Source organism: Neovison vison, chromosome 14 (assembly GCF_020171115.1).
Source record: "Neovison vison isolate M4711 chromosome 14, ASM_NN_V1, whole genome shotgun sequence".
Lineage (NCBI taxonomy): Eukaryota > Metazoa > Chordata > Mammalia > Carnivora > Mustelidae > Neogale > Neogale vison.
In genome coordinates, this window is record NC_058104.1 from 12,077,139 (window position 1) to 12,104,196 (window position 27,058).

Genomic DNA, 27,058 nt, shown 5'->3' on the forward strand with positions numbered 1-27,058 from the left:
TGTGGTTTAGACAGTCTTTTCATGTTTTAGTGACCGTGTATCGGTATCCTTTGGAGTAAGGTCTGTTCAGGTCCTTTCCATGTGTTGTTATTGGGTTATTTGTAGTGTTGTTACTGAGTTGTAAGAGTTCTTTTTATATTTTTGATGTAGATTTAATACATTTTCTCCAGTTTTACAAGTTGTCTTTTGATCATGTTCTGTAAGGAACAGAAGTTTTTAATTTCTACAGAGTTTGGTCTATTCTTTTATCACTCGTGCTTCTGATCTTGTATCCAAGATTGTTGCCTAACACAAAGTCATGAGGGTGTATTGTGTTTTCTTCCTTAAGTTTCATAGCCCGACTTGTTACATTTGGATCTGTGGCCAGTTTTGAGTTAATTTTTGTATATGGCAGGTGGTAAGCTTGTAAATTGCATTCCAGCACAGTTTGTTTAAAAGACTCTCTTTTCTCGCTTTGGCATTTTTGTTGACAGTCAGTGGGCCCTGCTTGTTTGTTTCTGGACTTTTTACGCAGTGCAGTGCATCACGAAGTATGTGAATTGGGACAGTTTACATCTTTGCAATTTGGATACTTTTTATTTCTTAATCTTGTTTTTCTAGCCAGAATGTCCAATACAATACCTAATGGAAGTGGTGATAGCAGACCTCACCTTCTCAATATTAGGAGGAAGACGTTTGAGCTCTTGTCACTATGTTAGCTATTGCTTTTTTGTAGATGTTCTCTATAAGATTGAGAAAGTAAAGGTTTATTGTCTTGTTTTATTAAAACTCCAAATTTTCTATTTATTTATTTATTTATTTAAAAGATTTTATTTATTTATTTGACAGAGATCACAAGCAGGCAGAGAGGCAGGCAGAGAGAGGGGGAAGCAGGCTCCCTGCTGAGCAGAGAGCCTGATGTGGCCTTGATCCCAGGACCCTGGGATCATGATCTGAGCAGAAGGCAGAGGCTTTAACCCAGTGAGATACCCAGGGTGCCCCAATTTCAGAACATATTCATCACGCTCAAATAGAAGTCCTATTCTTTTTTTTTTAAACACACTTTATTTATTTATTTTTTAAAGACTTTACTCATTTACTTGACAGAGATCACAAGTAGGCAGAGAGGCAGACAGAGAGAGGAGGAAGCAGGCTTCCCGCTGAGCAGAGAGTTCCAATGTGGGGCTCGATCCCAGGACCCTGAGCCGAAGGCAGAGGCTTTAACCCACTGAGCCACCCAGGTGCCCCTAGAAGTCCTGTTCTTGTCAGGCAGTCACTGTTTGCCAGTTCCAAGGCAGACATACCTCTGCTGGCAATCTTTGTCCGCGCTCCAGTGCCACTGGGGCGTTCCTGGATTGCTGGAATCGTAGTGCATTGCTCTGTTTGTTTGATAAAAATTTGAGCTTTTTCCTTAAGGGGAGAGGATGCTGGTGGCTGAGGGGATGAGAGCTGCTTGTTGGCCAATCTGCACCCTCACTTCCCTTCCCTACGGGGAGAGAGTGAAGGACACTGTTGCGCGGATTCCCACGGCACACGCTCCGGTGCGACCCAGCGCTGCAGGCGCTCCTGCCCTCGCTCATTCTCTGTTTAAGAACGTTGGAAATAGGAGTCCTGTTGAAAGTGTTGGCGAAACCTAAATCTTACTGGTTTTTTTTGTACGTAGGTGGTCGTGTGATGGTGACAGACGCTGAAAGGTCCATGCTGTCTCCCGGTGGAAGGTAATGTGCGGTTGCGCGGGCCGAGTGAACCTCCACACCCCAGCGCCGTTAGTTTTTAGAATCTTGAGGTATTAGAATTAAAGAGGCCCATATCACATGTCTTGAAGGTTAATACTCAGCTGATTCATTTGGGGTCCTACGAGAATGCTGTTTTTGATTAAGTAGTTCCTGGGGGCAGCTGTCGGGATGCACTGGGAGGAGGAGTACAGCGGAACTTGCACGTCGTTAAACTTTCTTCCAAAAGAGACTGATCGGAATTTGAAGTCCTAAATTTAGTGCACAAGTTATATTTACGCAAGAAATAAATATGTAAATTTAATGTAGAGTCAGGTTTGCGTGAAGCTGGGTCAGGTGAGTGATTTTGTGTGTTGGCGCGTGGGCGGCGCGTGGGCGGCGCGTGGGCGGCCGGTACCGGCGCGCACCTTCATCCCGCCTTCTCTTCCTTTCAGCTGTGGCCCCGTCAAAGTGAAAACTGAGCCCACAGAAGATTCTGGTATGTACTAGCGCCTTTAGAATCTACTATGAAGTTAAGAGAGCATTTTCCTTAATTTAGAAGGTTGGATTTTGACTCATTATTTACTGTGATTTTTTTTTTTCTTTATACTGTCATGGTTTGATGAGAAGCAGACAGAATAAATTTATTCCAACAGTGACTTTTCTTTTAAATTAAAAAAATTTTTTTCTCAAAGATTTTATTTATTTATTTATTTGACAGAGAGAGAGAGAGAGAGAGCGCGCACAAGCAGGGTGAGTGGGAGAGGGAGAAGTAAAATCCCCATTGAGCAGGGAGCCCGATGCGGGGCTTGACCCCAGGATCCTGGACTCAGGACCTGCGCTAAAGACAGAGGCTTAATCAACTGAGCCACCTGGGCGCCCAGACATTATTTCTTAATGTTACCAAATATTATACTAAAACCTGGATCGTTTTTTTACTGAATTTTAGCCATAAGTTTTTAGCTAATTACATGTTGGTTAACAAAATTTATTGCTCGTTTCCCCGCAGTTGTATAGGATTAACAGTGTAAAACGTCAGCTCTTTCTACGGTGCTTTTTACACAGGCTGAGCAAATGTCTCCCTACTCTCCCCGCCCCCTTTGCCCGGTTCTGCTGTCCAAGGAGATTGCTTTTAACTCTCCGGTGTTTTTGGTGTTCAGCTTTTTTTTTTTTTTAAAGATTTTATTTATTTATTTGACAGAGAGAGATCACAAGTACGCAGAGAGGCAGGCAGAGAGAGAGAGGAGGAAGCAGGCTCCCTGCTGAGCAGAGAGCCCAATGCGGGACTCGATCCCAGGACCCTGAGATCATGACCTGAGCCGAAGGCAGAGGCTTAACTCACTGAGCCACCCAGGCGCCCGGTGTTCAGCTTCTTATTTTTAACTGTCACGCTTGTTCTCTTACTTTATACAGAGTTTTTGGGTAGCTTTTTTGAGATACAGTCTTGTGTGCCGCCGAATTTACCTGCCCCAAGTATAAATTCAGTGACGTTGGAGACATGCTGAGTTTTGCAGAGATCACCATAATGTATTGTTGGCACATGTCTGTCATCCCAAATGGAAACCTGGTGCCCAAGTAGAAAACCTTTTCCCACCGTTAGTCTAGTTTTGGGTTTCGTAGGTGACTTGGACATTGCCCGAGAGTGTGCAGTCCTACACTAGGAGTTACATATGTTGGGAGGCTCATCTTCGAGATCGTCCTAGTGTACAGAAGTAACTCATACCTGAATATTATTCTGGTGTGCAGATACACTACCTTTTCTTTGTCCAGTACATTTATCATTTGGTGGACACTGGGGTTGTTCCCACTTTTTGCCTGTTCTGAATAACATGGCTGTGAACATTCACATCTTCTTTTTTTATCTGGCAGACAGAGATCACAAGTAGGCAGAGAGGCAGGCAGAGAGGGGCAAGCAGGGTCCCTGCTGAGCAGAGAGCCCGATGTGGGGCTCGATCCCAGGACCCTGAGATCATGACCTGAGCTGAAGGCAGAGGCTCAACCCACTGACCCACCCAGGCGCCCCTACAGCTTTGTCTTCTGTGTGGAAATCGTCTGTCTTCATTTCTTTTGGGTAGATAGATACCCAGGAGTGAATTGCTGGTTCTTTGGTAACTCTGTGCTCAACTTACAAGCAACTGACAAATTGTTTTATACAGCGGCTGTAGGTTCTTAGCAGCCGTGTACGGGGGCTTCAGTTCTCCACATCTTGACCAACATGTGGTATTGTGGTATTGTCTTTTTTGTTGTTGTTGTTGTTGTTGTTATAACAACTCTAGTGAGTGTGACGTGGTATCTCATTGTGTGGTTTTTTTTTTTTAATACTTTTAAATAGAAACATTTTTAGAGCGGTTTTAGGTTCACAACAAAATTGAACAAAAAATATGGAGGGTGTTTTCATGTATCTTGTATGCTACACATGAAAACCCTTCCTCCCAAGATTAGCATCCCACATTAGGGTATTCAAAATGATGAACCATTATCACCCAAAGCCATAGCTTACATTAGGGATCAGTCTTGTGCATCCTGTGGGTTTTGATAAGTGTATAGTGACGTGCATCTATTATTGTAGCCGCACACAGAATAGTTCCACTGCCCTAAAAATCCTCTGTCCTGTCCCTTGTCATCTGCCTCTCTCCTCTAACACCCGGCCGTCTGCTGCTGATCTTTTTACTGCCGCCATCGTTTTGCCTTTTTTAGAAAGTCCTAGAATTGTGATTTTAATTGCATTTTCTTAACGATGTTGAACATTATTTTTCATATACTTATTAGCTACTCCTGTATTAGTTTGATGAAACGTCCTTTTAAATCTATTGCTCATTCTTTAATTAATGTTGTTTTCTTTCTTTTTTTGTTATTTGTTATTGAAGTCGAGCTGACATACAATGTTACTTTAGTTTCAGGTGTACAATGTAACGATTCAACAATATTCGCTGTTGCTCGGTGCTCAGCCATGCTAAGTGTGGCCACCCCCGTCGCTGTGCAGCATTATTCCAGCACGGGCTGTATTCCCTGTGCTGCACTTTTTATCGCTATGACTTACATTTCGTATAACTGAAAGTTTGTACCGTTTAATCTTCTTCCCTGTTTTGCCCGCCCCCCCGCCCCCACACCTCCCCTCTGGCAACCACCCGTTCTCTGTATTTAAGAGTCTGTTTGTTCCTTTATTTTGTTTTTTACATTCCATATATAAGTGAAATCATATGGTCTTAGTCTTGTCTGACTTGTTACTTATTTCACTCAGCATAATGCCCTGTAGGTCTGTCTGTGTTGTCACAGATGGTAAGATTTCCTTCTTCTTTGTTTCTCCCTTTTTCCCCCCATTTTCTTTTTATTGAAATTTTTTAAATTATAAAGTTTATTTATATATTCTGGATATAGTTTTTTGTTTTTTTTTTTAATAAGAAACCATCTTTTGCAAATGTAGTTTTCTACTCTGTGGGTTGTGTTTTCATTTTCTTCATGGTGTCCCTTTAAGCCTAAAAGTATTTTCATTTTGTTGCAATTCAGTTTTACAAATTTTTCTTTTATCACCAGGGGCTTTGGTGTTACATCTGAGAAAACCCAGACTCTTTGCCTCACCTGAGGTCATGAGGAATTTTACCCTGCTGTGTTTTTTTTTTTAATTATACAGTTTTAACTCTTATGTCTAAGCCTCAGGCCTGTTTGAGTTCATTGTTCCGTGGGTTGCCAGGGAATGGTCTGATTTCATCCTTCTGTGTGTGGATGCCCCACTGCCCCAGCGTCCTTTGGGTGTCCTTTATTGAAAAGTTGTCCAGTCCCCATCAGATTGCCTAAGCACCTCTTTCAAACAGCAGGTAACCAGGTATATTTCTGTTCCCTTAAACTTGAATCCCAGTCTTAGACCAGCAGCACAGCACCGTACATAGCTCATGTTATTTCAAGGTTTGGTTTTGTTATCTGTTAACATACGGAACAATAAGGATATGATTATTTCACTGTCTCTCAATACTTCCTCTTTCCCACTTTGACTATCTAGTTAAACTGATTTTTACCGTTCAGGTTCTTTGAGAACTGATCATGATCTTGGACGTTGTACTTTAATGTTTCCTTTCTTGTCATGTCCATTTCTAGGGTGCAAGTGGTTTTGCTGATTTATAAAACATACAGCTCTTCCTGACTGGATTATAATTTCTTTGTTAAGATTTTTTTCTTTCTTTAGAAGATTTTATTTATTTGGCACAGAAAGAGAGAGAAAGCACAGATGAGGGGAGAAGCAGGCTTCTTACTGAGCAGGGAGCCCAACGTGGGACTTGATCCCATACACTGGGATCATGACTTGAGCCAAAGTAATAATCATTGTATTATTACTGGGAATATCAGTTATAATGAGCTTTGGTGATTGGCAGTGAGAAATGGGACATTTACTGCATTTTCTTATTGAAGGCATATACGTACTGTAAAACCTGAGCAGAGGCTCTAGCTGGGATACAGAAATTTTAATTGGGTCAAAGGCAGTTTTATATCACTAAAATAGCGACGTTCCTGTTTGACCTCTTACAGGACGGAAGCCAGCTGTAATTTCGTTCTCTCCGAGTCTGTGCTGTTGCAGAGCCGGTCATCATGGAGCTTTTACTCTGCTCTCACGCTATTTATTTGTTTCATTAAAGGTTTTATTATTTGACAGAGAGACACAGCAGGAGAGGGAAAACAAGCAGGGGGAGTGGGAGAGGGAGAAGCCGGCTTCCCGCTGAGCAGGGAGCCTGAAGTGGGCTCCATCCCAGGACCCTGGGGTCTTGACTCGAGCTGAAGGCAGATGCTTAACGACTGAACCACCCAGGCGCCTACTCTGTTCTCACTTTAGTTCAAACGTTATCTTGGGCTGCCTGACTCACTCAGTCGGCAGAGCATGGCTCTGCTCTGGATCTTGGGGCAGTTAAGTTTGAGCCCCGTGTTGGGTGTAGAGATTACTTAAATAATAAAATTTTTAAAAGAAATCACCTTATACAGTGAACTTCAGACTTAAGGGTCATCTAGGAGCACAAGGATATTATTAGGAAATCTCTACCCTCAGGTTCTCATGTTACTAAAAATTAGAAATACTATATCCTCTGAGTAGATGATAAGAAGGCTGCAGAAGCCCTTATCCTGACTGCTCGGGTCACCGTACAGAACTGCAAGTGCCAGCCCTTCGTTGTGACGAATAGCGAACCACGGGAGCACCCTTTGTAGGACAAAGAGGCACACTTTCACCAGTTTCTTACCAGTTTCTAGGACAAACCAGTACAGATGAGGGGTAAGTAGTTAGGCAGTGGAGGTACCATAACTTGCAGACGGTTGGATTGTGTGTGCAGAACACCAGAGAATGAGCTAGAGAGCCGCGAACAAGACCCCGAGAGTCTGACCTGACCTTGTGACATGTGAAAGAGTCCGGGTACCCTAAGAGTTTAGATTAAAAGCATTATGGGAAAAAAGTTAGTAATCCTTTGAATAATTGCTAAGTACTGCATTTGGCTAAGAAAGAATTAAAAATGAAGGATGGCAGCGTCGGCCAAAGTGAGCCAGAGGACACATGAGACACAAGGAATTGCTGTTCGCAAGACAGACGATGAAGGGTTGTTGTACTGGACTTAAATTAATGATCAGAGATTCAAGAAGCAAGAGAAAATGCTTAGTCTGGTTAAAGAAAGGGAGATAAAAATCCAACAGAGATGAAGTTGTGTCGGCAACACTCTGCTCCTACCCAGTGAAGAGGAGCTGGAGTCAGCGGCTTCAGGGATTCTTAATGGTTGCTGAATTGTTGCTTTCTTACAGGTGATGCTTTGGTAATTCTTACCATTTTATTTTATTTGTTTATTTTTAAAAAGATTTTATTTATTTACTTGACAGAGAGAGATCACAAGCAGGCAGAGAGGCAGGCAGAGAGAGAGGAGGAAGCAGGCTCCCTGCTGAGCAGAGAGCCTGATGCGGGGCTCGATCCCAGGATGCTGGGATCACGACCTGAGCCGGAGGCAGAGGCTTTAACCTTCTGAGCCACCCGGGCGCCCCTTTATTTGTTTATTTTTAAACATTCTGTTTTTTAAGGAATCTCTATACCCCACATGGGGCTTCAACTCATAACTCCGAGATTCAGAGTCGGGAGTTCCAACCAACTGAGCCAGCCAGGCGCCCCTTTCTTAAATTTTGAGGTGCACGTGCTCTTTGACCCTTTGCTGCTTTAATAAAACGGCAGTGGACGGCGGCCCCGTCAGTGGAGCCCTGGTTGCCGTCCACCTGGTAGTGTGCCGGCGGGGCTCGTTGCTGCAGAAATCCTGCCATGGGAAATGGAAGACTTTTTTTTTTTTTTTTAAAGATTTTATTTATTTATTTGACAGAGAGAAATCACAAGTAGGCAGAGAGGCAGGCAGACAGAGAGAGAGGGAAGCAGGCTCCCTGCTGAGCAGAGAGCCCGATGCAGGGACTCGATCCCAGGACTCTGAGATCATGACCTGAGCCGAAGGCAGCGGCTCAACCCACTGAGCCACCCAGGCGCCCCTAGAAGACGTTTTTTTATTATTCTTTAAAGTTTTAATTTTAGCGTCACATTTTTTTTAAGTTTTTTTTTTTAAATTTATTTGACAGAGAGAGCAAGAATGGGAGAAGCAGACTCCCCATTGAGTAGGGCGCACAGTGCGGGGCTCCATCTCAGCACCCCAGGACCATGACCTGAGCCGAGAGGCACACACTTAACCAACCGAACCACCCAGGAGCCCCAAGAACTTTTTACTTTGTTGCAGTAGGAGGTGGTCAAGGTTTATCTCGCTCTCTCTGTAGTCTGGCTCTAGTGTCTGCCGTCCCGAGAAGCCCCGGTTCCGTTTTGAATGGTGTTAGGACAACAGGGTCTCTGTGCTGGGCATGCTTACTGCATTTGGGACTGCAATTGGAATGTCGCTGCGGACAGCGACCAGGTGTGGGAACCGCTGTGTGTGCCTGGGGTGTTTCCACGCACATACACATACATGCATTCATTTACATTTTATATTTCCCATGCCCAGATCTTCGACATCCCAGGGGTTTCCCCTGCTCCTTTTCTTGTATAATTCCCTTCTGTTAGAATGAGAGTCCTGCCAGCCACACATTCTTAGTATGACTTCATGTGACCCCCGTCCTGTTGTCTAACCCATGGCTCCTCACCACCCTCCTTACCTCACGGCCGCTCTGACCCGCCCTACTGGGCTGTCACCATTCTCTGCTCGCCCCCTCATCTAGCTCCGTCTCCTAAAGCCCTCCTTGGTGTCCCTTGCCCCTCCTGGGAGTCCCCTTCTCGTCCTGCCAGCCTCCGCTGCTTCCCGGGGCCTCCCTGACGTAGCTGCCGACCTTGCTCGGTGGCAACTATTGGCATTGGGGGAGGTTGGGGAAAGGGAAGCTGTATTTATTTATTTTTTTAAGGATTTAATTTATTTGAGAGCAAGAGAGGATAGGGACAAGCAGATTACGTGCTGAGCATGGAGCCTGACTGGGGGCCCAATCCCATGACCCCGAGATCCTGACCTGAGCCGACCAAGCCACCCGGGCACCCCAAGGCGAGGCTGTATTAATTGTGCCTGTGTGAGAGAGGGGCGTTGAGGAGAGAGAACGGGAACTTCTGTGTATGTTACATGTAGGCCAAGGCCTGGTTTTTTGGAAGATGTGCAAGAAGGGTAGCATTGAATATCTTCATTGGTAGGAAGGATTTGAGTCTATTACACTGTTTTACAGAAGGTTTTCCCCTTTCTTTTTTATGCCACAGGAGATCTCAGTTTTCTGTTTAGCTTTTGGTTGATTGCAACTCAGTCACCATTTTATACTTCCTTTTCTCTTTTATTCACATAGTCATTTCCTGAATAGTTTTTAATCTAAATACGAGCATGCTGAATTGAGAAAAGTCCTTTTTTATTGAATTCTTTAACCATCTTTATGTATGGATATAATAGCAATGCTCTCACAGAGGTTTCTTTTTTCTTTTTCTGAAGGATTTTATTTATTGATGCGACACAGAGAGAGGGAGGGAAACAGACAGCGAGAGACAGAACACAAGCAGGGGGAGTGGGAAAGGGAGAAGCCGGCTTCCTGCTGAGCAGGGAGCCTGATGTGGGGCTCGATCCCAGGACCCTGAGATGATGACCTGAGCCGAAGGCAGAGGCTTAATGACTGGGCCACCCAGGCGCCCCAAGGTTTCTTTGTTCTCCCTGATGTTGTATTTCTTCATATTCTCAATTTATCCTGCAATTTCTTTTGATATTTCCATTTTACTTTTTTTTTTTTTTTTTGGTATATATGTCTTGGGTATAACAGTCATGGTCTGGTCAGGAGAAAGAAGCCGTAGAGAAAACCCACCGAAAAGATGAGCCGGTTTTCATCACTAGCTCGGTAACGAGGAGTACGATAAAGTGTCAGATGCGGAGCCACCCCGGGAATGGGCTGCCTCCCCCAGAACTCGGATTCTGACTGCTGAGCTGGCGGCCCGGTGGGTGGGACGGGGACGTGTTAGAGCTGGTTCTGGGGGTGCTGGAAAAATCTCCGCTGGGTCTTGCTGTTTGCTCTTTGCTGTGGGAAGGGTCTGCTCTCACCAGGTTGGCGGAGGGTCTGTGACCCTGACCGGAATAGGATGCAGACGAAGCTGAAAGGACGTTGCCGGTTCATGGTCTCTGCTCTGGCCTTGTAGCCGCCTCCCTGTTGTGCTCCCTTGGGAGTTCTTGCAAGGAGCCAGACTGGTTTGCAGTGCAGGCTCCAGCAGGGTCTGGGGGTGTGCCTGGAACTGGGACAACAGCGTCGCGACCGCGCTGGCTGCTCCCTCCGGCTGCTCCGTCGCACCCTCCTCCACACACTTGCGCCTTCCGAGAGCAGAACCGCGTTCGTCGGGCAGGATGCAGCTCCCTTCCGCACAGTCCGTCGTTTCTGGCCTCGCCCCAGAAGGAGGGCGTCGAGGGTCCTGACAGCCTTCCTGCCTGTCTCTGGGAGACCGAGCGGTGTCCGGTCGTGTGCATTCGGGAGCTGTGTTGTTTGTGTCTCAGATTCACTCTCTACCTGTTTGAATATTCTTTTTCCGAGAGGCTGCGTGGTAACGGAAGCCGAGCAAAACTTGTAAAATAATAATGCACAGGAGAATGGAGAACAGTTTATATCCCAAATACGTTGCATCTGCAGAAAGACATTCCTAACATAGAAGAAAATAGGCACATGTTCACATTTCTACAGTTTGTCACAAAAATTAATACCTTCTTTAATTCATTGCCCATTACGTTGCACTTCCTTTGCCTTCGGTCAGGACGTTAGCTGGTGAGGCCGCACGAACCTTCATTCCCGAAGCGTCTAAATCCCTGGTGGATTTGCCTTTTTTTGTTTGCTTCCATTTTTCTCTTTACTGATGAGCACCATTGTGGGAAAGGGACGGCCCGCAGAATCTCAGGGGTTCCAGACTGTTCTCTGCCGCCATCGTGGGCAGCACACCTGTCTCCTGCTGGTAATTGCTTGTTGCGTTCGGGTTAAGTGTCCTTGGCCCGGAATCTAGCTCTTCCTGGCTGTGTCCAGTCGGCGATCCTCTGTCTGTGCGCTCACGCCACGTAGCGCCGGCTCCGGGTCAGACCGCGGAGAGCCGCACACAGTGAGCCTTCGCGCGTGTGCAGGGGGGGCAGTGTGTGCTTTTGTTCTAGCCACGGAGGCCCACGTCCAATTATCTGTCCTAACCGTAGGCACAGCATTAGGCAGAAAGGTACATTTCGTCCCCTTGTTCATAAAGGGATTTATTAGGAGGGAAGAAAAATCGGTGTATCTTCTGAAAATGGTTTACAGTTATGCCATCTTGACTGCGGACTGTTGAGTCATTACAACTGAGGTTTACAAGTACTCCCTTCCACCTTTCAGCACGGGCCAGAGGGACAGGAAGAGAGACAGTTTTAATCAGGTTCTATGCCCAGGATGGAGCCTGATGCGGGGCTTCAAGTCTGATTCTGAGACCATGACCTGAGCCAAGACAGTTGCATACCTGACTGAGTCGGGTGCCCCTGCACGTGATTTTCAGTAGTTTGTAAACATCTTTCTAATTCCTTGAGTAATTTCGGCACACAGTGTGGAACTGAACTCAGGACATGAGATTAGGAGTCGTGTGCTCTGCCAACTGAGCCAGCCAGGGACCCTGTAAAAGCATTTGAATGTTGCATGAGAAGAGAAGTATGACTAATTTTCTTTAAATCCAGAGATAAGAACGTCCGAGAAAAAAGTTAGCAGCAAATAATCTCAGAAAATTAGTAACAGAACTTTGTTTCGTTGGGATTTTAGATGATTTTTGCCCCTTTGCTATACCTACCAAACTTTTGTCCTTTCAGAGTCTTTTATGTATGCGTTGCTCTGCATTAATAGGGCAGGAGAGATTTTCCTGCATCGTCTACCTGCATGCCCTAAAGTGTAATTAGGTACGTTCACTTCTTTTTACAGGTATTTCCCTGGAAATGGCAGCTGTGACAGTAAAAGAAGAATCAGAGGACCCTGATTACTATCAATATAACATTCAAGGTAATACTGTGTGTACCGTTTCTCTTTACAAAAGTTGTTGGTGGATAAAATTCAAATTTACCAATTGCCTAAATTCATTTAATACTGCTTTATGGATTGTTTCTCGATTGGCATGCATGCTTATAATTTATCACTGGAATAAGATAGATTTCCAAAATGTGGCAGTGAAATAAGTCATCTGTCTACAGGGGAAATGTAAAATAGCCATTAGTGTTCTTGAAAGGCAAGCAAAAGTTGTGGCACAATTTAGAATTCAGTTCTAGTTTCTAGTGTTATTTGCAAGACACAAGAGGTCTTCTGAGCCTCGAATATTCTGTATGTGCAAGAAAAAATACCTGTGTAACCATTATCATTATCTTAAAAATCTACAAAAGGTAAGACTTTCATTAATTTTTGGCTATTATTTCTCATCTCGTTCCTCATCTTTCTGCTCGCTTGTTAAAGGTTGTGGCGTAATAATGCAGTTTGCTCTTACCCATCATTGGCTTTTAGTTGAGAAGAATGTTTTCTGTATTTATAGTCCGTTTTATTTTTAGAGGTGCATAAAATACTTGAAAATATTTAAAGTATAAAAGCTGATGAGTGTCGTTGTCTCTGTATACCCATAAATCTGTCTGTACTGTAGTCAGGATAATGACATTTCCGTAACCCTCAAGTTCCTTTGTGTTTTGTTGCAATTCACTGCCCTCCCAAGCCAACCACTGATCTGTTTCCTGTCATTAGACTTGAGTTTCCATTTTTTAAGAAATTTCTGTAGGTGGAATCATTATGAAGTATGTACTGTTTTCTTGGGATGGGATGTGACTTCTTTCATTCCACATAATTGTTTTGAAATTCATCCACAGTGTTACATATATCCGTAGCTAATGCCATTTTACTGCCGAGGATTATTCCGTTGCTTGTCTGTCTACCACAGTTTGTTTATCTCCTTGTATATTGATATTTTGGTTGTGTCTGCTTTGGGGGGCTCTTAAAAACAAAGTTGCTTTGAATTTTTGTGTGCAAATTGTTGTATGGAAATATGCCTTCATTTCTCTTGAGTAGATTCCTAGAAATGGCATAGCTGGGACATATGGTAGGTATTTAATGTTGTAAGAAACCACCAAAGTGTTTTGCACAGTGCTTGTACTCTTTTACATTTCCACCGGCAACGTATGAGTAGTTCCGAGCTGTTCCACGTCCTTGCCCACACTTGTCCTGTCAGTCGCCTTTTTAGCCGTTTTAGTGAGTGTCTCAGAGACCTCGTTTACTTGTGATTTGTGATCTGCCTGCTACTTGTAGCTCATTTAAAAAGATAAACTCTTATGAATTCTGGAGCATTGTGAAAGTTTTATGAATGAATTTATTCTGATTTGCAGTCATGTGAATACCCATGTACATATATTAAGCTTTAATAGTGAATTTCATTTTTTTTGGTCAGTTTTGCACATTTTATTCTTGTGATGTTAGTAATCACATGGCTAACAGCTTGAGACAGTTCTGTGGAGTTTTAATTAAAAATTTTTGAAAATTTTTGAAATTTTTGAAAAAATTTAGCCTTTATAAAAGTAGCCATTGGTACCTTCCTAATACATGGATATAAATTTGATAAATACTGTTGAATGAAATAGTCTTTTTTTCAACACAGATTATTTTTACAATAAAAAGGTCTGCTTTTATCTTTGGTTACTGCCTGTTCAGAGTTGTCTTATTTTCAGCCACGAGTATAGAAGCTTTCCTGTCCCCTTTTGAGACTGTACGTTGAGTGATTTAAGGTGAAGACTGGAAAATGAGGGTTGGAAATCAGATGTTTGTAGAGGGAGAGATTGCCTGAAATGTAGTACTTTAGGTACAGTTGAAGGTAAGAGCTAGACAATACGTATCTTCTGTGTTTTATAAAAATTGTGTACTTTTACGTTTAGGTCTTCAGTCAGTTTAGGCCTAACTTTTGTATGGTGTGGAGGATGTTTGGTTCCAGCCTGAGTGTATGGCTATCCAGATTTTCCAGTAGCGTTTGTTGAAAGACTGTTCTTTTCCTTTGCATTACCTTTATGGCTCTGTTCCATTGATCGCTGTGTCTCCTTTGACCAACCTCTACATGTGTCGAGTACTGTGGCGTCTAGTAAGTCTTGAAATCAGAGTGTGGGAGTCCTACAGAATTGTTGTTCTTTCTCAAAATTATTTGGTCTATTTTAGCTCCTTTATCTTTTCATATGAGTTGTAAAAATCAACTTGGTGATTTGTTCAGAAAACTGCGGGGATACTGATAGAGATTGTGGTCAGTCCGTGCAGCTGATTCTGGCTAATTCCCTTCATATCCCTTCTTCTGGTTCATGGGCATGCTTTCTATAGCTTTTCCTAGATTCCTTTTTTCAGAGGTTTGTTTTTGGCAGAGAGATCCTGTAGTGCACATTTTGTAAGATTTACAACTAAATATTTAATGTTTTTTGTTCTTACTGAAAATGGGACTGTTCTTGTACATTCACTGCCAACTATGGCCAGTCCAGAGAAATTCCAGTTTTTAGGTACTGACCTTGTATCTTGTGACTCAGTTAAAATTCACTTACTAGTTCTAGCAACTTGTGGGTAAAGTCTTTGGGACTTTCTAAGTAGACAATGTCATTCCTTCCTTTTCCTTGTGTTCATTGTGCTCTCTGGGACCCTCTGGTGTTGTGTCGGACAGGAATAGTGAGAGTAGACGTCCAGATCTTTCAGTAGAATAGCCGTGGGGATTTCACAGATGCCTTTCATCTGTTTGAAGAAGTTCTCTTTTGTCTATGCTTGTAGTGATTGGATGTCAAATTTGTAGAAGGTCTTTTCTAGGGGCACCTGGGTGGCTCAGTTGGTTAAGTGTCTGCCTTCAGCTCAGGTCATGATCCCAGGGTCCTGGCATCTTGTCCTGCACTGTCCTCGCTCGGCAGGGAGTCTGCTTCTCCCTCTGCCTGCTGTGCCTGCTGTTCCCCCTGCTTGTGTGCATGCTCGCTCTCTGATAAATAAATAAATAAAATCTTTTTAAAGAAAAAGGTCTTCTTGGGCGCCTGGGTGGCCCAGTGCATTAAACCTCTGCCTTCAGCTCAGGTCGTGATCTCAGGGTCCTGGGATCAAGCCCCGCATCGGGCTCTCTGCTCAGTGGGGAGCCTGCTTCCCCGCCACCGCCTGCCTCTCTGCCTACTTGTGATCTCTGTCTGTCAAATAAATAAGTAAAATCTTAAAAAAAGAAAAGAAAAAAAGGTCTTCTATATCTCTAGAGATGATTATATGGGTTTTTCTTGTTTACTCGTGTTAAAATGGTGATTGATACTAATTTTCAAATGTTAAACCAGCCACGTGTTACTGGAATAATAAACCCTATTCGGCTATAATGTATTCTTTATATATATTATTGATTTTAAGCTATATGAGTCAGAAGGCTTCTTTCCTTGTAAATGTCTTTGTATTTGGTTTTGGTTAATACTGGCCTCAGTAGAATGGATTGGGAAGTGATGTAATGGGGCAGTGTTTTTGTAGATTTGCTACTATTCTGTTCTTTAGTGTTTGGCGAAATTTGCCAGTGAAGCCACCTAGACCTTTTGGTTTCCATAATGGGAACTTTTTTTTTTTCCCCCATAATGGAAACTTTTAAAACTCAGTCTATTTTTTGATTTTTAAATTTCTTACAATAGTTGTGGGCTGTTCAGGTTATGTATTTCTTCTTCCCTTTTCATTTCTTAATTTTTTTAAAAGATTTTATTTATTTATTTGACAGGCAGAGATCACAAGTAGGCAGAGAGGCCGGCAGAGAGAGGGGGAAGCAGGCTCCCCACCGAGCAGAGATCCCAATGCGGGGCTCGATCCCAGGACCCTGAGACTGTGACCTGAGCCAAAAGCAGAGGCTTAACCCACTGAGCCACGCAGGCACCCTCATTTTTTTTCTATTGTGGTTGGAGAATACTCTTTTCATAATTTCAGTTATTTTAACTCTGTTAAGGTTGGTTGATAGTCCTTTAAGTCTGCTGTCTCTACTGCTACTTCTCTCTCCTTGTTCTAGCATCTCCGGCTGACCCTGGGTCCGTGTTTCCTCGTGCTTTTGGAAGGGCTGTCGTTAGGCGCCAATGTCTTTAGAAGCTCCTTCCCTTGGGCTCTTTTCTAGGCAGCCACTTCCAGTGGTGACCCTTCTCCTGACCTGTAGCAACCTACCTTAGTTTTGTCTGGTTTTGTGTTACATGTAAGTGGAATCCTTTCGCATGTACTGTTTTAGGCTTTGGTTTTTCAAAAAATATTTTTATTTATTTATTTATTTATTTATTTATTTATTTATAAGTAATCTTTACACCTAGTTTGGGCTTGAACTCACAACCCCAGAATCAACTTAATTCCACCGAATGATCCAGCTGGACACCCCTAGGCTTTAAGCAGAGTTTCTGAGTCATATTGTTAGGTGTGCTTGCAGATCATTTATTTGCATTGCTGTATGTATTTCTAAATACATTGCATTGCTGTATGTATTTCTAAAATACTTTATAGTGAAATATTGAAACCTAAAGACATAACGTACATCTGCCCAGGTTTTTGGAATCTTAGTGTTTTGACACCCCCCACCCACCCCCCCACCGCCGTAATTGACCCTCTTCTTTGGGCTCTCCCAAATTTCTACTTTTCTTTTCTGTTCCTCCAAGTTAACCATTTTCTTGAAATTGAGGGTCATCCTTATCAGTAAACGTTTGTTTGGGTTTCTTTGGGGGGTGCTGCAAGGGCAAAGGGAGAAAGAGAGAGAGGATTGATACTAAGCAGGTTCCATGTGTGTCTAGTCTGGCGCCAGATCTCAGGACCCTGAGATCCTGACCTGAGCTGAAATAAAGCCAGCAGGGTGCCCCCTTAGCCATAAGGATCTTATGCGTTTTATATTTAGTATTTTGCTAGTTTTTAAGCTTGACACAAATGGTATCATGGTATATATGTTAGTATGTACATACCAACTTGTATGTCCCTCATTTGGTTTGAGTTTTTGAGATGAACTCGTTTTATCACTTGTATATTTAATAGTATTATTGTACAGTATACGTAATTAATTTGTTCATTCTTCTGCATTAGACATTTATGTTTTCCTCCAAAACTTTCAGCATTTTAAAATAGCCTCCGACATATCTCTGTGCACTTGTCAGTAGTAGTGTTAAGGAGGACCTTCTTTTTAAAAGATGAGACCAGAACCATGCTGAGAATACTGTGGAGCCAGACTTCAGAAAAAGCAGCTAAAGCCGAACTTAGAGATCAAGTAACATCCTTGGCTCACCCTTGTCCTCACATGGGGGCGTTAGGACTGTTTGATTTCATGACTGTGGAGATACCACTTGCATTTTGAGTATCCTTAGAATGAATAAAATGTATGTGTGTGTGTTAAAGCATACATAGCTAAAATTAAACATAGGTAGTTTGAGAGGATAGTGATCTGTGAAGGTCTCCTGGGCACATATAACTACAAAGAAGTCAAGCTTAACAATATTAATTTGAGGCCAAAGAAGGAAAAAGTAATAGGTATAAAAAGTTAAACTACATAGGTTGTTATAGTGGTTGATACAGTGATTATTAATGTGTACTGTATAGTATATACACTCACAGACACACAAACATACAGCTTTGTATATACCTTACAGTATAGTCTCAAGATTAAAATGGAAATAAAGACTTGACACAGTTGTTAAAATTTGTAGATCTCAGTCATGTGGGAGATTTTTTTAAAGGTTTTTAAGCATTATTTAAAAGGTTTTAAGACTTATTTATTTGACAGAGAGTGCACGCAGAAGCTGGGGAAGTGGCAGGCAGAGGGAGAAACAGGCTCTCTGGTGAGCCAGGGGCCCGATGCGGGTCTCAATCCCACTGAGCCGAAGGCAGATAACTGCTGAGCCACCCAGGCACCCCAGCCATGCGGGAGAGTCTAACGAGTGACAGTCAGTTACTAAACCATCACGCTGATGAACACCTGCAGATTTTAAGTAGGAAATTTGCATTCTCCGGTTTAGAAATGGAAGCTAAGTGATGGCGCATGTAGACCTGAGCACCAAACACATCAATTTACAGAGCAAGACTCTTTTACAAAAATGGACTTTATCCTTGTTCACAGATAATCTTAAATTCTCTGAATGTAATATAATTAGTGTAATTAGAATTCAGAAATAAACAGGCTATTTAAAACAGAAATCCTCTACATTGAACATTGTACAAGAATGTACTTTGTGGTAAGGAGGACCTTCTTTTTAAAAGATGAGACCAGAACCATGCTGAGAATACTGTGGAGCCAGACTTCAGCAAAAGCAGCTAAAGCCGAACTTAGAGGTCAAGTAACACCCTTGGCTGTCATTTAATTGTTTTCTGTGTTTTGTTTACCCAGGAGCAGAGGACTAGGAAGCAGTGAATTTGGCATTTAATTCAAGTCTCTTTCATACCGTGTCTTGCTCTTAATTGAAATTTCAAATACAGTTTGTGCATTTTCTCTGAAACTTTTCTTCTAAACATGTTCTTTACTTATAAGGTGTAGTTTGGGTCTTTGTGATATTTCTCATGAGTTGGTACTTTTCAAAAGTCTTAAAATAACGGTCCTGGCCGGATTCAGAGATAGTGAAGTGTCTTGTATTCATTTTAGTACAAGAACATTGGTTTATTTTTTTTTTTTCTTCCCTGTAGTCATCACAGGACTTGAGGTCACAGCCTCGGGAACATTGTTTCTTTTAAGTAGTCATTAGATTTGTCTGTTTCAGATTGATCACTCTCATCACTAACAAGCTTGATATTGCATGTAATGTGTTGTCAAAATCTTTATAGCCTTCTATGAAGGTTTAGTTGACTCAAAATGCTTTATGTATTAATAACTAGGAAGGACAGTGTGAGGTTATTAAGGAGTCCTATGGATCTGCAGGAAAGGGGGAATTATGAATTAATAACTATTAGTTTGTCTTGTTTTCTGTTTCAGTGGAGATTCAGGCTTACTGATAGTTTAATTACATGAATTTAGAGATTCTAAGGAAGGTATAACAATTGATTCAGCAGTTTTCTTCAGCATGACAAAAATTTTTTTAAATATTTGCAAAGGAAGGAAGAAATACACCTCGTGTGATAGATCTGCAGTTACAATCTGTGTGAAGTGGAAAGTTAGAGTTTTGCTGTTAGAAACCAGCCATCTCCTGGGTAGAAAGACCCATGTCCACCGTTTTAGACATGTCATTCCCATTCAATTCATATATGTCTGGTCATTTTCAAAATTTCAAAATAGACTGTCTATAAACGAATTTATCTGAGTACACCTTTTCCATTCACTAAGACCATGCATCGATACCATTCATTTTGTCATATATTTTTTTTTCATTTTGCCTTTTTTTTTGGTTCATGAAAAGGCTGTATTACTCCATATCTCTCACCCAAATCTGTTTACTGAAGTGACCCCAAATACATTTTTGGGATTACTTTTGAAGTATTATCTTTGTATTCCAAAGCAGGCCCTTCCGAAACTGATGATGTTGATGACAAACTTCCCCTTTCGAAGTCTTTGCAAGGTATAACGTTTTTGCTTCCGTTTTCCCACATAACTGTTCTGATGTGATGTTCTTTATATTGCACAGACTGTGTTTTAGTATTAATATCTGTATTGTTACTTTTCTAAATGGAAAAGGAAAAAGAAAATGTATTGGCCTTTTTTTTTAAACATAAATGAACTTCACAAGCAACAATTTTTCAAAACCAATTTTCCCTTTTGTGAATCTAGTAATGAATCTCGAAATGGGTACATGACACACTTTCATATTTAAGGTAAAGTACACATTTATACCTTATATCAGAATAGCCAGAAATACGGTGTTTATTGTATAGCTAGTACTGTAAATTTGATAAGGTCATGTTGATATTTAGTTTTTAGAAAGATCTGTGAAATGACCACTTTGTAAATAAATCCCTACGTTTATTAATTGAATCCTTCTCTGGGAATTTTTGGATGGTGTGCCCTAACTTGAGGATGGTAGGCTGTTTGTGATGGCTTTTACTTCTGTCTATTCTGGCTGTGGTCGAGTAGAATTTTTTTTTTTTTTTTTTAAGTTTACTTTGACTGTAAATGCAATTGCTTATTTCAGATTTAAAAAAAAGAACAGAAAGGACACAATCCTTGCTGACACGCACTCTGTGATATCAGGGTGGAAGAGTCTCATAACTTGACCCCCCCTTTCCTGTGAAGCCCTGTTCTCTGCCTCATGATCTCCTTTGACCTCACATCTTTTGTTTTCTTTGACTTTACAGTCAAAAGTCAAGAGGCTCCATGAATTCAGATGTTAAGGTTAAAGGTGTTGGGCGGTCACTGTGTGTTGAGAAAGCATAGTTTAAAAGTTACTTAAAGAATAAACCGTGGCTCTAGATTTATAGATTTACCTAGCATTTGAGCTCAGGTGAGTTTTTATAATATGGAGTAAGTGGAAGAGAACCCCAGATTATTATGGCTTCATAAAGCTAGACATTCAGAAACCCAAAGTATTTGACTTTAGTGTGGCTTTTTAAGTTAAAAGGTACTAGGTATTGAGTGGGAGTTTTTGAAACCGTAACTGATGCTCTTTAAAAAACTAAAAAAATATATACTTAAAACCTTTGACCCCCTCGGACATACCTTTAGTACGTTCGGAGTTCACGTACCCAGGGGATGGCCAGGCAGATTGGATTTTGCTTCCCCTGTGTGACTTACTCTTACTCCTAGGGCATATATTCATTGATCCACGAAGGCAGTGATTTCCAGCTTTTTCCATGTTTGCAGCTCAGACATTAAGGACAGAGGATGAATATTCTGGGGCAGTTTGGGCAATTAATCCTAAGTGGCTCTCTGTTGTAGGTTTCTTCTTTCCTATTTATGAGTAAGCTTCTGCTCTGGTAGGGTGAGCCTGTTTACCTTGTGACTGCCTAACCTGATACATTGCTTTATGTTCCAGTTTTTAGAAGCAGGCAGATTATATTACCTGAATTAAAATGCTTTTGAGACTAAAGGTAGTATCTTAAATTTTAACTTACGAGTTTCCTTTTAGAACAACTTTGATTAAATAATGGGGATTGAGTTTCCATAGCTTCCGCCATTGTAAAAATGGAAAGCAGGAAACATTTCACAGCAAAACCTGAACTTGTTTGTGTAGACTTTAATAGAGTCTGTGAGCAAAGATAGCATTCACTCTGATTGTGTTTCTGTGTGTGCGTCATTGACAGATGAGCATGGTACCTTGAACCGTAATTGTTCTGTATCTCACATTCCAACATCTATCAGTAATTTTACTGTATAGTTATAGTAAATACTGTTAAATCCCCAAACCTACTTAGGTTTACTTTATCTATTTACATTTTAAAATAATTCTTTGTACTTTCAAATAGAAGTGTTACATGTCTTTTCTGAATTAGATCACATTGTTGGAATTAACTGCGAAAGAATTAATCAGTTTGTATATGTTGTATGGTTAAGTGTTAAATGATTTGCGCTGTTGCCTAGTTTCTCTTCTTTCAATGTTAAGTTTTTACTGGTTTAGTATATGTGGTTTATTTTCTCTTTAGGAAGTCATCATTCTTCAGAAGGCAATGAAGGAACAGAAATGGAAGTTCCAGCAGAAGGTTAGCTACAAAGGGTTTTTTAATTTGCAGTATCTGTATTACGTTTGTTCTCTATGAAATACTACCCTTAAAGCACCTTATTTGGAAGCCAGAAGGTGATTGTTACAGTATGCCTTTTTAGCCAACAGGTTTATTTTTTTAGTCCTAAGGTGTTAAATACATATTGTATTCTACTGAGTAATAGAACATGTGGGGATGGACACGGAAGTGGTAGGTAACACTCTGCTGACGCAGAATGCTGCCCTTTGGTCCTGATCGTCTTGTGCCGTGTTAAGGATCCCTTGAGAAAGAACGGCTTCACTATTGCAGACCTAGAAATATGATTGGCCTCTGTTCATACTTCATTCTCAAACATATTAGTTAGTGGTACCGTTTTTTAGCATAGAGTAGTATTTCCGTATAAGACAAATAAAGGAGGGGTTTTCTTTCTCTTATTTTCACCCCCACGACTGCCCTGCGTGGAACTCACTGTCTGTTTCCCAGCCAGCCCTCCTCTGATTGTGGCATTGGGGAAATACGGAATTGTGGTGCGGCTCTTGAAATTCTCTCAATCCTAAGTGAAACTGTTACCTTGCCGAATGGCTTCCTTTTTCTCAGCAGTTTCTGTAGCTCCAGGATGACTGGCATAAGGTACCTGACTCTCGTTTTGGAATTACGATTTCTCTCATAAACTGGTCATGTTGTGCCTTTTTCCCCCCCTGGAATAAAACAGGAATCTATACGATAAATTTTTATTTCTTTTATGTGCTTTTTATTTAACTTTTTTAAATAAATAATTTGATTTCTACCCTCTTTTGAGGAGAGAGAGGTCTTAAGGACCCTGGAATGTTGACTAAGCTTTCCAAATTCAGTTACGTTTCTTTTTGAGATCTTTTTACAGAAAATTCTGTGGATGAATTTTTTTTTTTGATGTCTTACTGTGTACAGGTAATTAGATGTTTCCTCCATAACATCTGTAACATCTCCGTTTTAGGTAGGCGGTGGGCGTGCAGCAGGGAGCTGCCTGTGTGCAGGCCACGCCCGGGCCAGGCAGTCCTCGGGCAGTCTGCGTTGCTCCGTAGCCCCCAGTGCTGTCACCAGATAACTAGGCTTTGACATACTTGATGTTTGAGATTTTTTGGTCACAGTGCATTATGAACAGAGTTGAGTCGAACCTGGGTTCTGGTCTTTTTTCCTTGACTAACAAGTGAACATGATCTTTGGCAAATCAATGACTCTCTCAACCTTTGCAAAATGAGAAGAGAGTCGATGAGAAGACTCTCTAGCTGAGCTTTCCGGCGCTCACATTCTGATGTACATTTGTTCTGTGTAGTAACACAGATAGAAATCAAATCTCTAAGTCCCACATCAAGTTCGGGGATAGAATCCTGTGTGCCTCCGTCCCGGGCCTTGTCTTGATATGAAAGTCCCTGAAGCGAAGCGTGGATTGTGGTTTTATTTAATGATGTAAACCACTCCTAGGATTTCTGAAAAAAGAGGGGAAATAGTAAACAAGAGAGAAAAGCCTTTGTGCCTGTCCTAGCATTTTTTAGTTCTAGCAGGAAAAGAATAGTGACAGCATTATAATCTCCTTCTTCTAAAATCTGAGGGGTTTGAGTCCATTAATGCTTAGTGCCAGTAATTTGGTATTATCAAGTAGGTGCCCAGCGTTTTTCCTTTTTGTTTTCTCTCATCCCTGTTTGCAGTGAAAAGGGTCAGATACTGTAACCTGACAACTGTGAGCTGAATTCAGATGCCAGTAAAAATTTTCTTGTAGGCTGCTTTTGGAGTAACAAATCAGTGAAATGTTGGAACATACAGAAAGTGCTTTATAATGAATGTCATTTTAGAATTTTATTTTTTTCAAGATTCTACTCAGCATGTCCCTTCAGAAACAAGTGAGGACCCCGAAGTTGAGGTGACTATTGAAGGTTAGTTACCTAAAAGCCTTGATTCCACAAGTGTACTTCCAGTCCGAAAAGTCCTTGTCACACTCACGTCGCTAAGTCTGTATCTCGTTCATTCTCCGTGGGAACCTGGGGAAACGAACCGAAGCTCCTATGTGTCTCTGTGACCGACGCGGCGCAGGTGCGGGCCGCGCAGCCCGGGCCGCGGGGGCTCGAGACAGCAGCGCGGCGGGGAGCACGAGCCGCGGCCCGCGGGTCGACGGAGCTGTCCCTCCCCGTCACCGGGAACCGAAAATCAGGGCGAGCGTAGGGGCCGTCGAGATGCACGCGAGCTGTGGTTGGGTCGCGGCGGGGGACAGTCGCCGCTGCCTCAGGGATGGGGAAGGGCAGGCGGCGGGTTAGTTCGCCGTCCTTCGCGCTCGGCCCTAGGAAACGACGAGAGGCGCGTGCGGACTCGGGCTTTCCAAACCGCTCTCGAAGCAGTCGTGACCAGTAGATTCTGAAGGAGCAGCTGCAGCTGAGGTGGCTTCGAGCCCAGGTTCACCTTCCAAGGTTCTGCGGGAACGCGGAGGAGCCAGGAGCACGTAGAAGGCCAGCGGACGCAGGGTTATCAGCAGGCTCGCCCCCCACGGTTAGGGCGCGCTTTGCATTTCTGTCACTGTCCCACGCGGCTCTTTTGAGGCCCCCCCCAGTACTTCTGTCCTGAGCTAAAACACTGAAGCGCTACAGTAAATCGCACTGGGTGAGGTTTCATTACCGCCCGCCCCTCCCCACCCTGTTGTAAGGTCCCTAAACTCAGGGCTGGATGTCTGTTCATTGTCTATACCCGTAAAAGTAATTTTATATATAGTAAACACACACATATATATATGTGTATGTATAGTTGTGCAAAATTAGACGTTTTCAGCATCCAACATTATGACAGGCATTTAAAATGCACAAATATCCCATTTCCAGAGGTTCCCCCCACCCTGCCCCAGATAACCACACACCTGGGTACTTGAGTTTTGGGAGGAGGGTTGTGTTTTTGTTTTTTTCCTGCAGCCTCACATTTCTTAATTGTATCTCTCTCTCCTTTAATAACCTGTCTCCTTTGTCATTTAGTTATTTATCATGTTTGGCTATTTCATACTACTTGAAATGTTTGTCTTCATTGCTTCTGAAATAGAAGTTGATGATTCTCATGAAAATTTATTTCATACTTCATGTGTTAGTATCTTAGTATCACTTACATAGTTCTTGTATCGTTAATATAATTTTACTAACCTAAAAGCAATTTTGAATTGTTTGTAGTCAGCATTAAGTGCTCAAATTTAATTGCTTTTTATTTACAAACCTCAGGTATCAGAGAAGGAAGTCTGAAGAGCATGTAAATATTATACACACTCAGAGCTTAGTCCTTTCTGTAGAGATAGGAAAAATAGATGATTATTTAAGTAATTAGAATAGAACTTTTTAAAAAAGATCTTTTATTTATTTATTTGACAGAGATAGAGATCACAGATAGGCAGAGAGGCCAGCAGAGAGAAGGGGGGAAGCAGGTTTCCCACCAAGCAGAGAGCCCGATGCAGGGCTTGATCCCAGGACCCGGAGATCATGACCTAAGCCGAAGGCAGAGGCTTAACCCACTGAGCCACCCAGGCGCCCAAATAGAACTTGTTTATGAGAGAGCAGGAGGGCAGGAGTCAGGGAGGGACCGGAGGGAGAGGGAGAGAGAGTCTTAAGCAGGCTCCCCACGCAGCATGAGCCTGATGTGGGACTCAGTCTCACGACCTGAGGCAGATCCAGGAGGGGCACTAAACCCACTCTGCCACCCAGGCCCCCCTAGAAGAAAACTTTTCAATACGACTGGTAACCTGGTGGATTTATGAATGCTTAAAGCAGATGTAAGCTGTTAAAATTGCTTTGAAAATCAGTACTTGCTTTTATAGTACAGCACCTTCAAAGATAATCATGAAAGAAATGGATCATGAGCCTAAAGCGTGTCAGTCTTTTCGGTTTTGACACTGCGGAGGAGAGCGGTGAGTGCTGTGTCTTTGAATCTTCAGACCGGGCCAGAAGTTGACTTGACTCAGCTGAATTTATCAGCAAGTAGGAGAATGTCTTCTGCTCAGAAGAGCGGTGAAATGCCAGGCTCGTTGGAAGGAGGGTCAGCTGTCAGCATCACAAGGAAGGTCCAATGAGAACCAACATGCACGTCTGTTGGACAAGTATATGTTGTATATTTTCTCTGGAAAGATGATTGCAAAATGCTGGAAACTAGTTAAATATCAATAGTGAGAAAAATAAAATGTGGTATTTCCTCATAATAGAAAGAAGTACACAGGCATTGAAACGGGGTGGTTTTTGTTCACTTTGGTTTTAAGTAAGTGGCCTGAAAAAAATTTTGAGATTTCTAGATTGAAAAATCCCTGCCTTTCATGAACAAAGCAGGTTTAAAAGGAGCAGTGTATCTAGATAATGATGTTAGACTTGTTTAGGAAAATGCTGTGCTTAAAAGAAGATAGGGACGCCTGGGTGCTCCGTTGGATGAGTCCTCTGCCTGTGGCTCGGGTCGCGGTCCTAGGGTCCTGGGATCGAGTCCCATGTAGGGCTCCCCAGCGAGGAGCCTGCTTCTCTCTCTCCCTCTGCTGCTCCCCTTGCTTGTGCTTTCTCTCTCTCTCACACACAAATAAATAAAATCTTCAAAGAAAAAAAGATAAATTAAGATAATCTTACTTGCTTGGGATGGATTTTAATTTCTCCCTGTCTTTTTGGGTTTCCCAAATAGTTTATAGGAAAGAAAAAAAAAAAACTTGTCATCAAATAAGTTTGTTAGTGTTTCACACAGCACTTTTTCATCGATCTCTGTGTTTGGAATCGTGGAGATGCAAAGAGGCTCATTTGGCATCGATGCAGATGCATCATCTAGGATCCTAGTCCTTAAGGCAGCAGGTGGCGTGCTTGGAGTTGTGCTGTCCTATTCGTGGGGATTCACTTGTCCTTGAAGTCAGTGGTACACATTCCCCCCCCTTGTGTGACTTAGGTTTGGGATATTGCCTCTGGAATAAGGGGACCATGCCTGCCTGAATTTGGTAAACACCGTGCCTGCATTTGGGGGTAAAATCAGACAGCCGCCCGGTCTCTGATGCATGCAGAGAGAACCTTCCATCAGAATTGTTGGCGCTGTCACGGGCTGGTAATCCAGCGATCTGCTCTGCTTCAGAAGAAGTTCCCTGATCATGACTTTTTTAGGGCCTCGGTCCCCCAACCTGAGCTATTCACGCATGCCCATTGTGCTGGGGCCTGACCTCCTGTCTGTTTCCTCAGCCCGGTTTTTGTTTACGTTGATTGTGAAGAGATTAATCATTTAGAACTTAATCCCTCATCTTTTTCAGTAAAGCTATGTTTGAAGTAGATGTTCTCTCCCCTGTCCGT

The 27,058-nt window shown here is 42.4% G+C and overlaps 1 protein-coding gene across 7 annotated transcripts in view; it reads left to right on the top strand.

The window, feature by feature from the left end:
* Nucleotides 1-27,058, top strand: part of GTF2I (general transcription factor IIi) — a 99,947-nt gene that overhangs the window by 32,535 nt on the left and 40,354 nt on the right. The window contains exons 7-12 of one of the 7 annotated variants that reach the window (XM_044234211.1): nt 1,643-1,697; nt 2,147-2,190; nt 12,102-12,179; nt 19,622-19,681; nt 21,699-21,755; nt 23,603-23,665. In XM_044234211.1, the coding sequence (XP_044090146.1) occupies nt 1,643-1,697; nt 2,147-2,190; nt 12,102-12,179; nt 19,622-19,681; nt 21,699-21,755; nt 23,603-23,665 (357 nt within the window). Of the gene's footprint in view, nt 1-1,642; nt 1,698-2,146; nt 2,191-12,101; nt 12,180-19,621; nt 19,682-21,698; nt 21,761-23,602; nt 23,666-27,058 lie in introns of those variants that run through there. The other 6 variants (XM_044234212.1, XM_044234214.1, XM_044234215.1 and 3 more) reach the window with 6 other exon arrangements.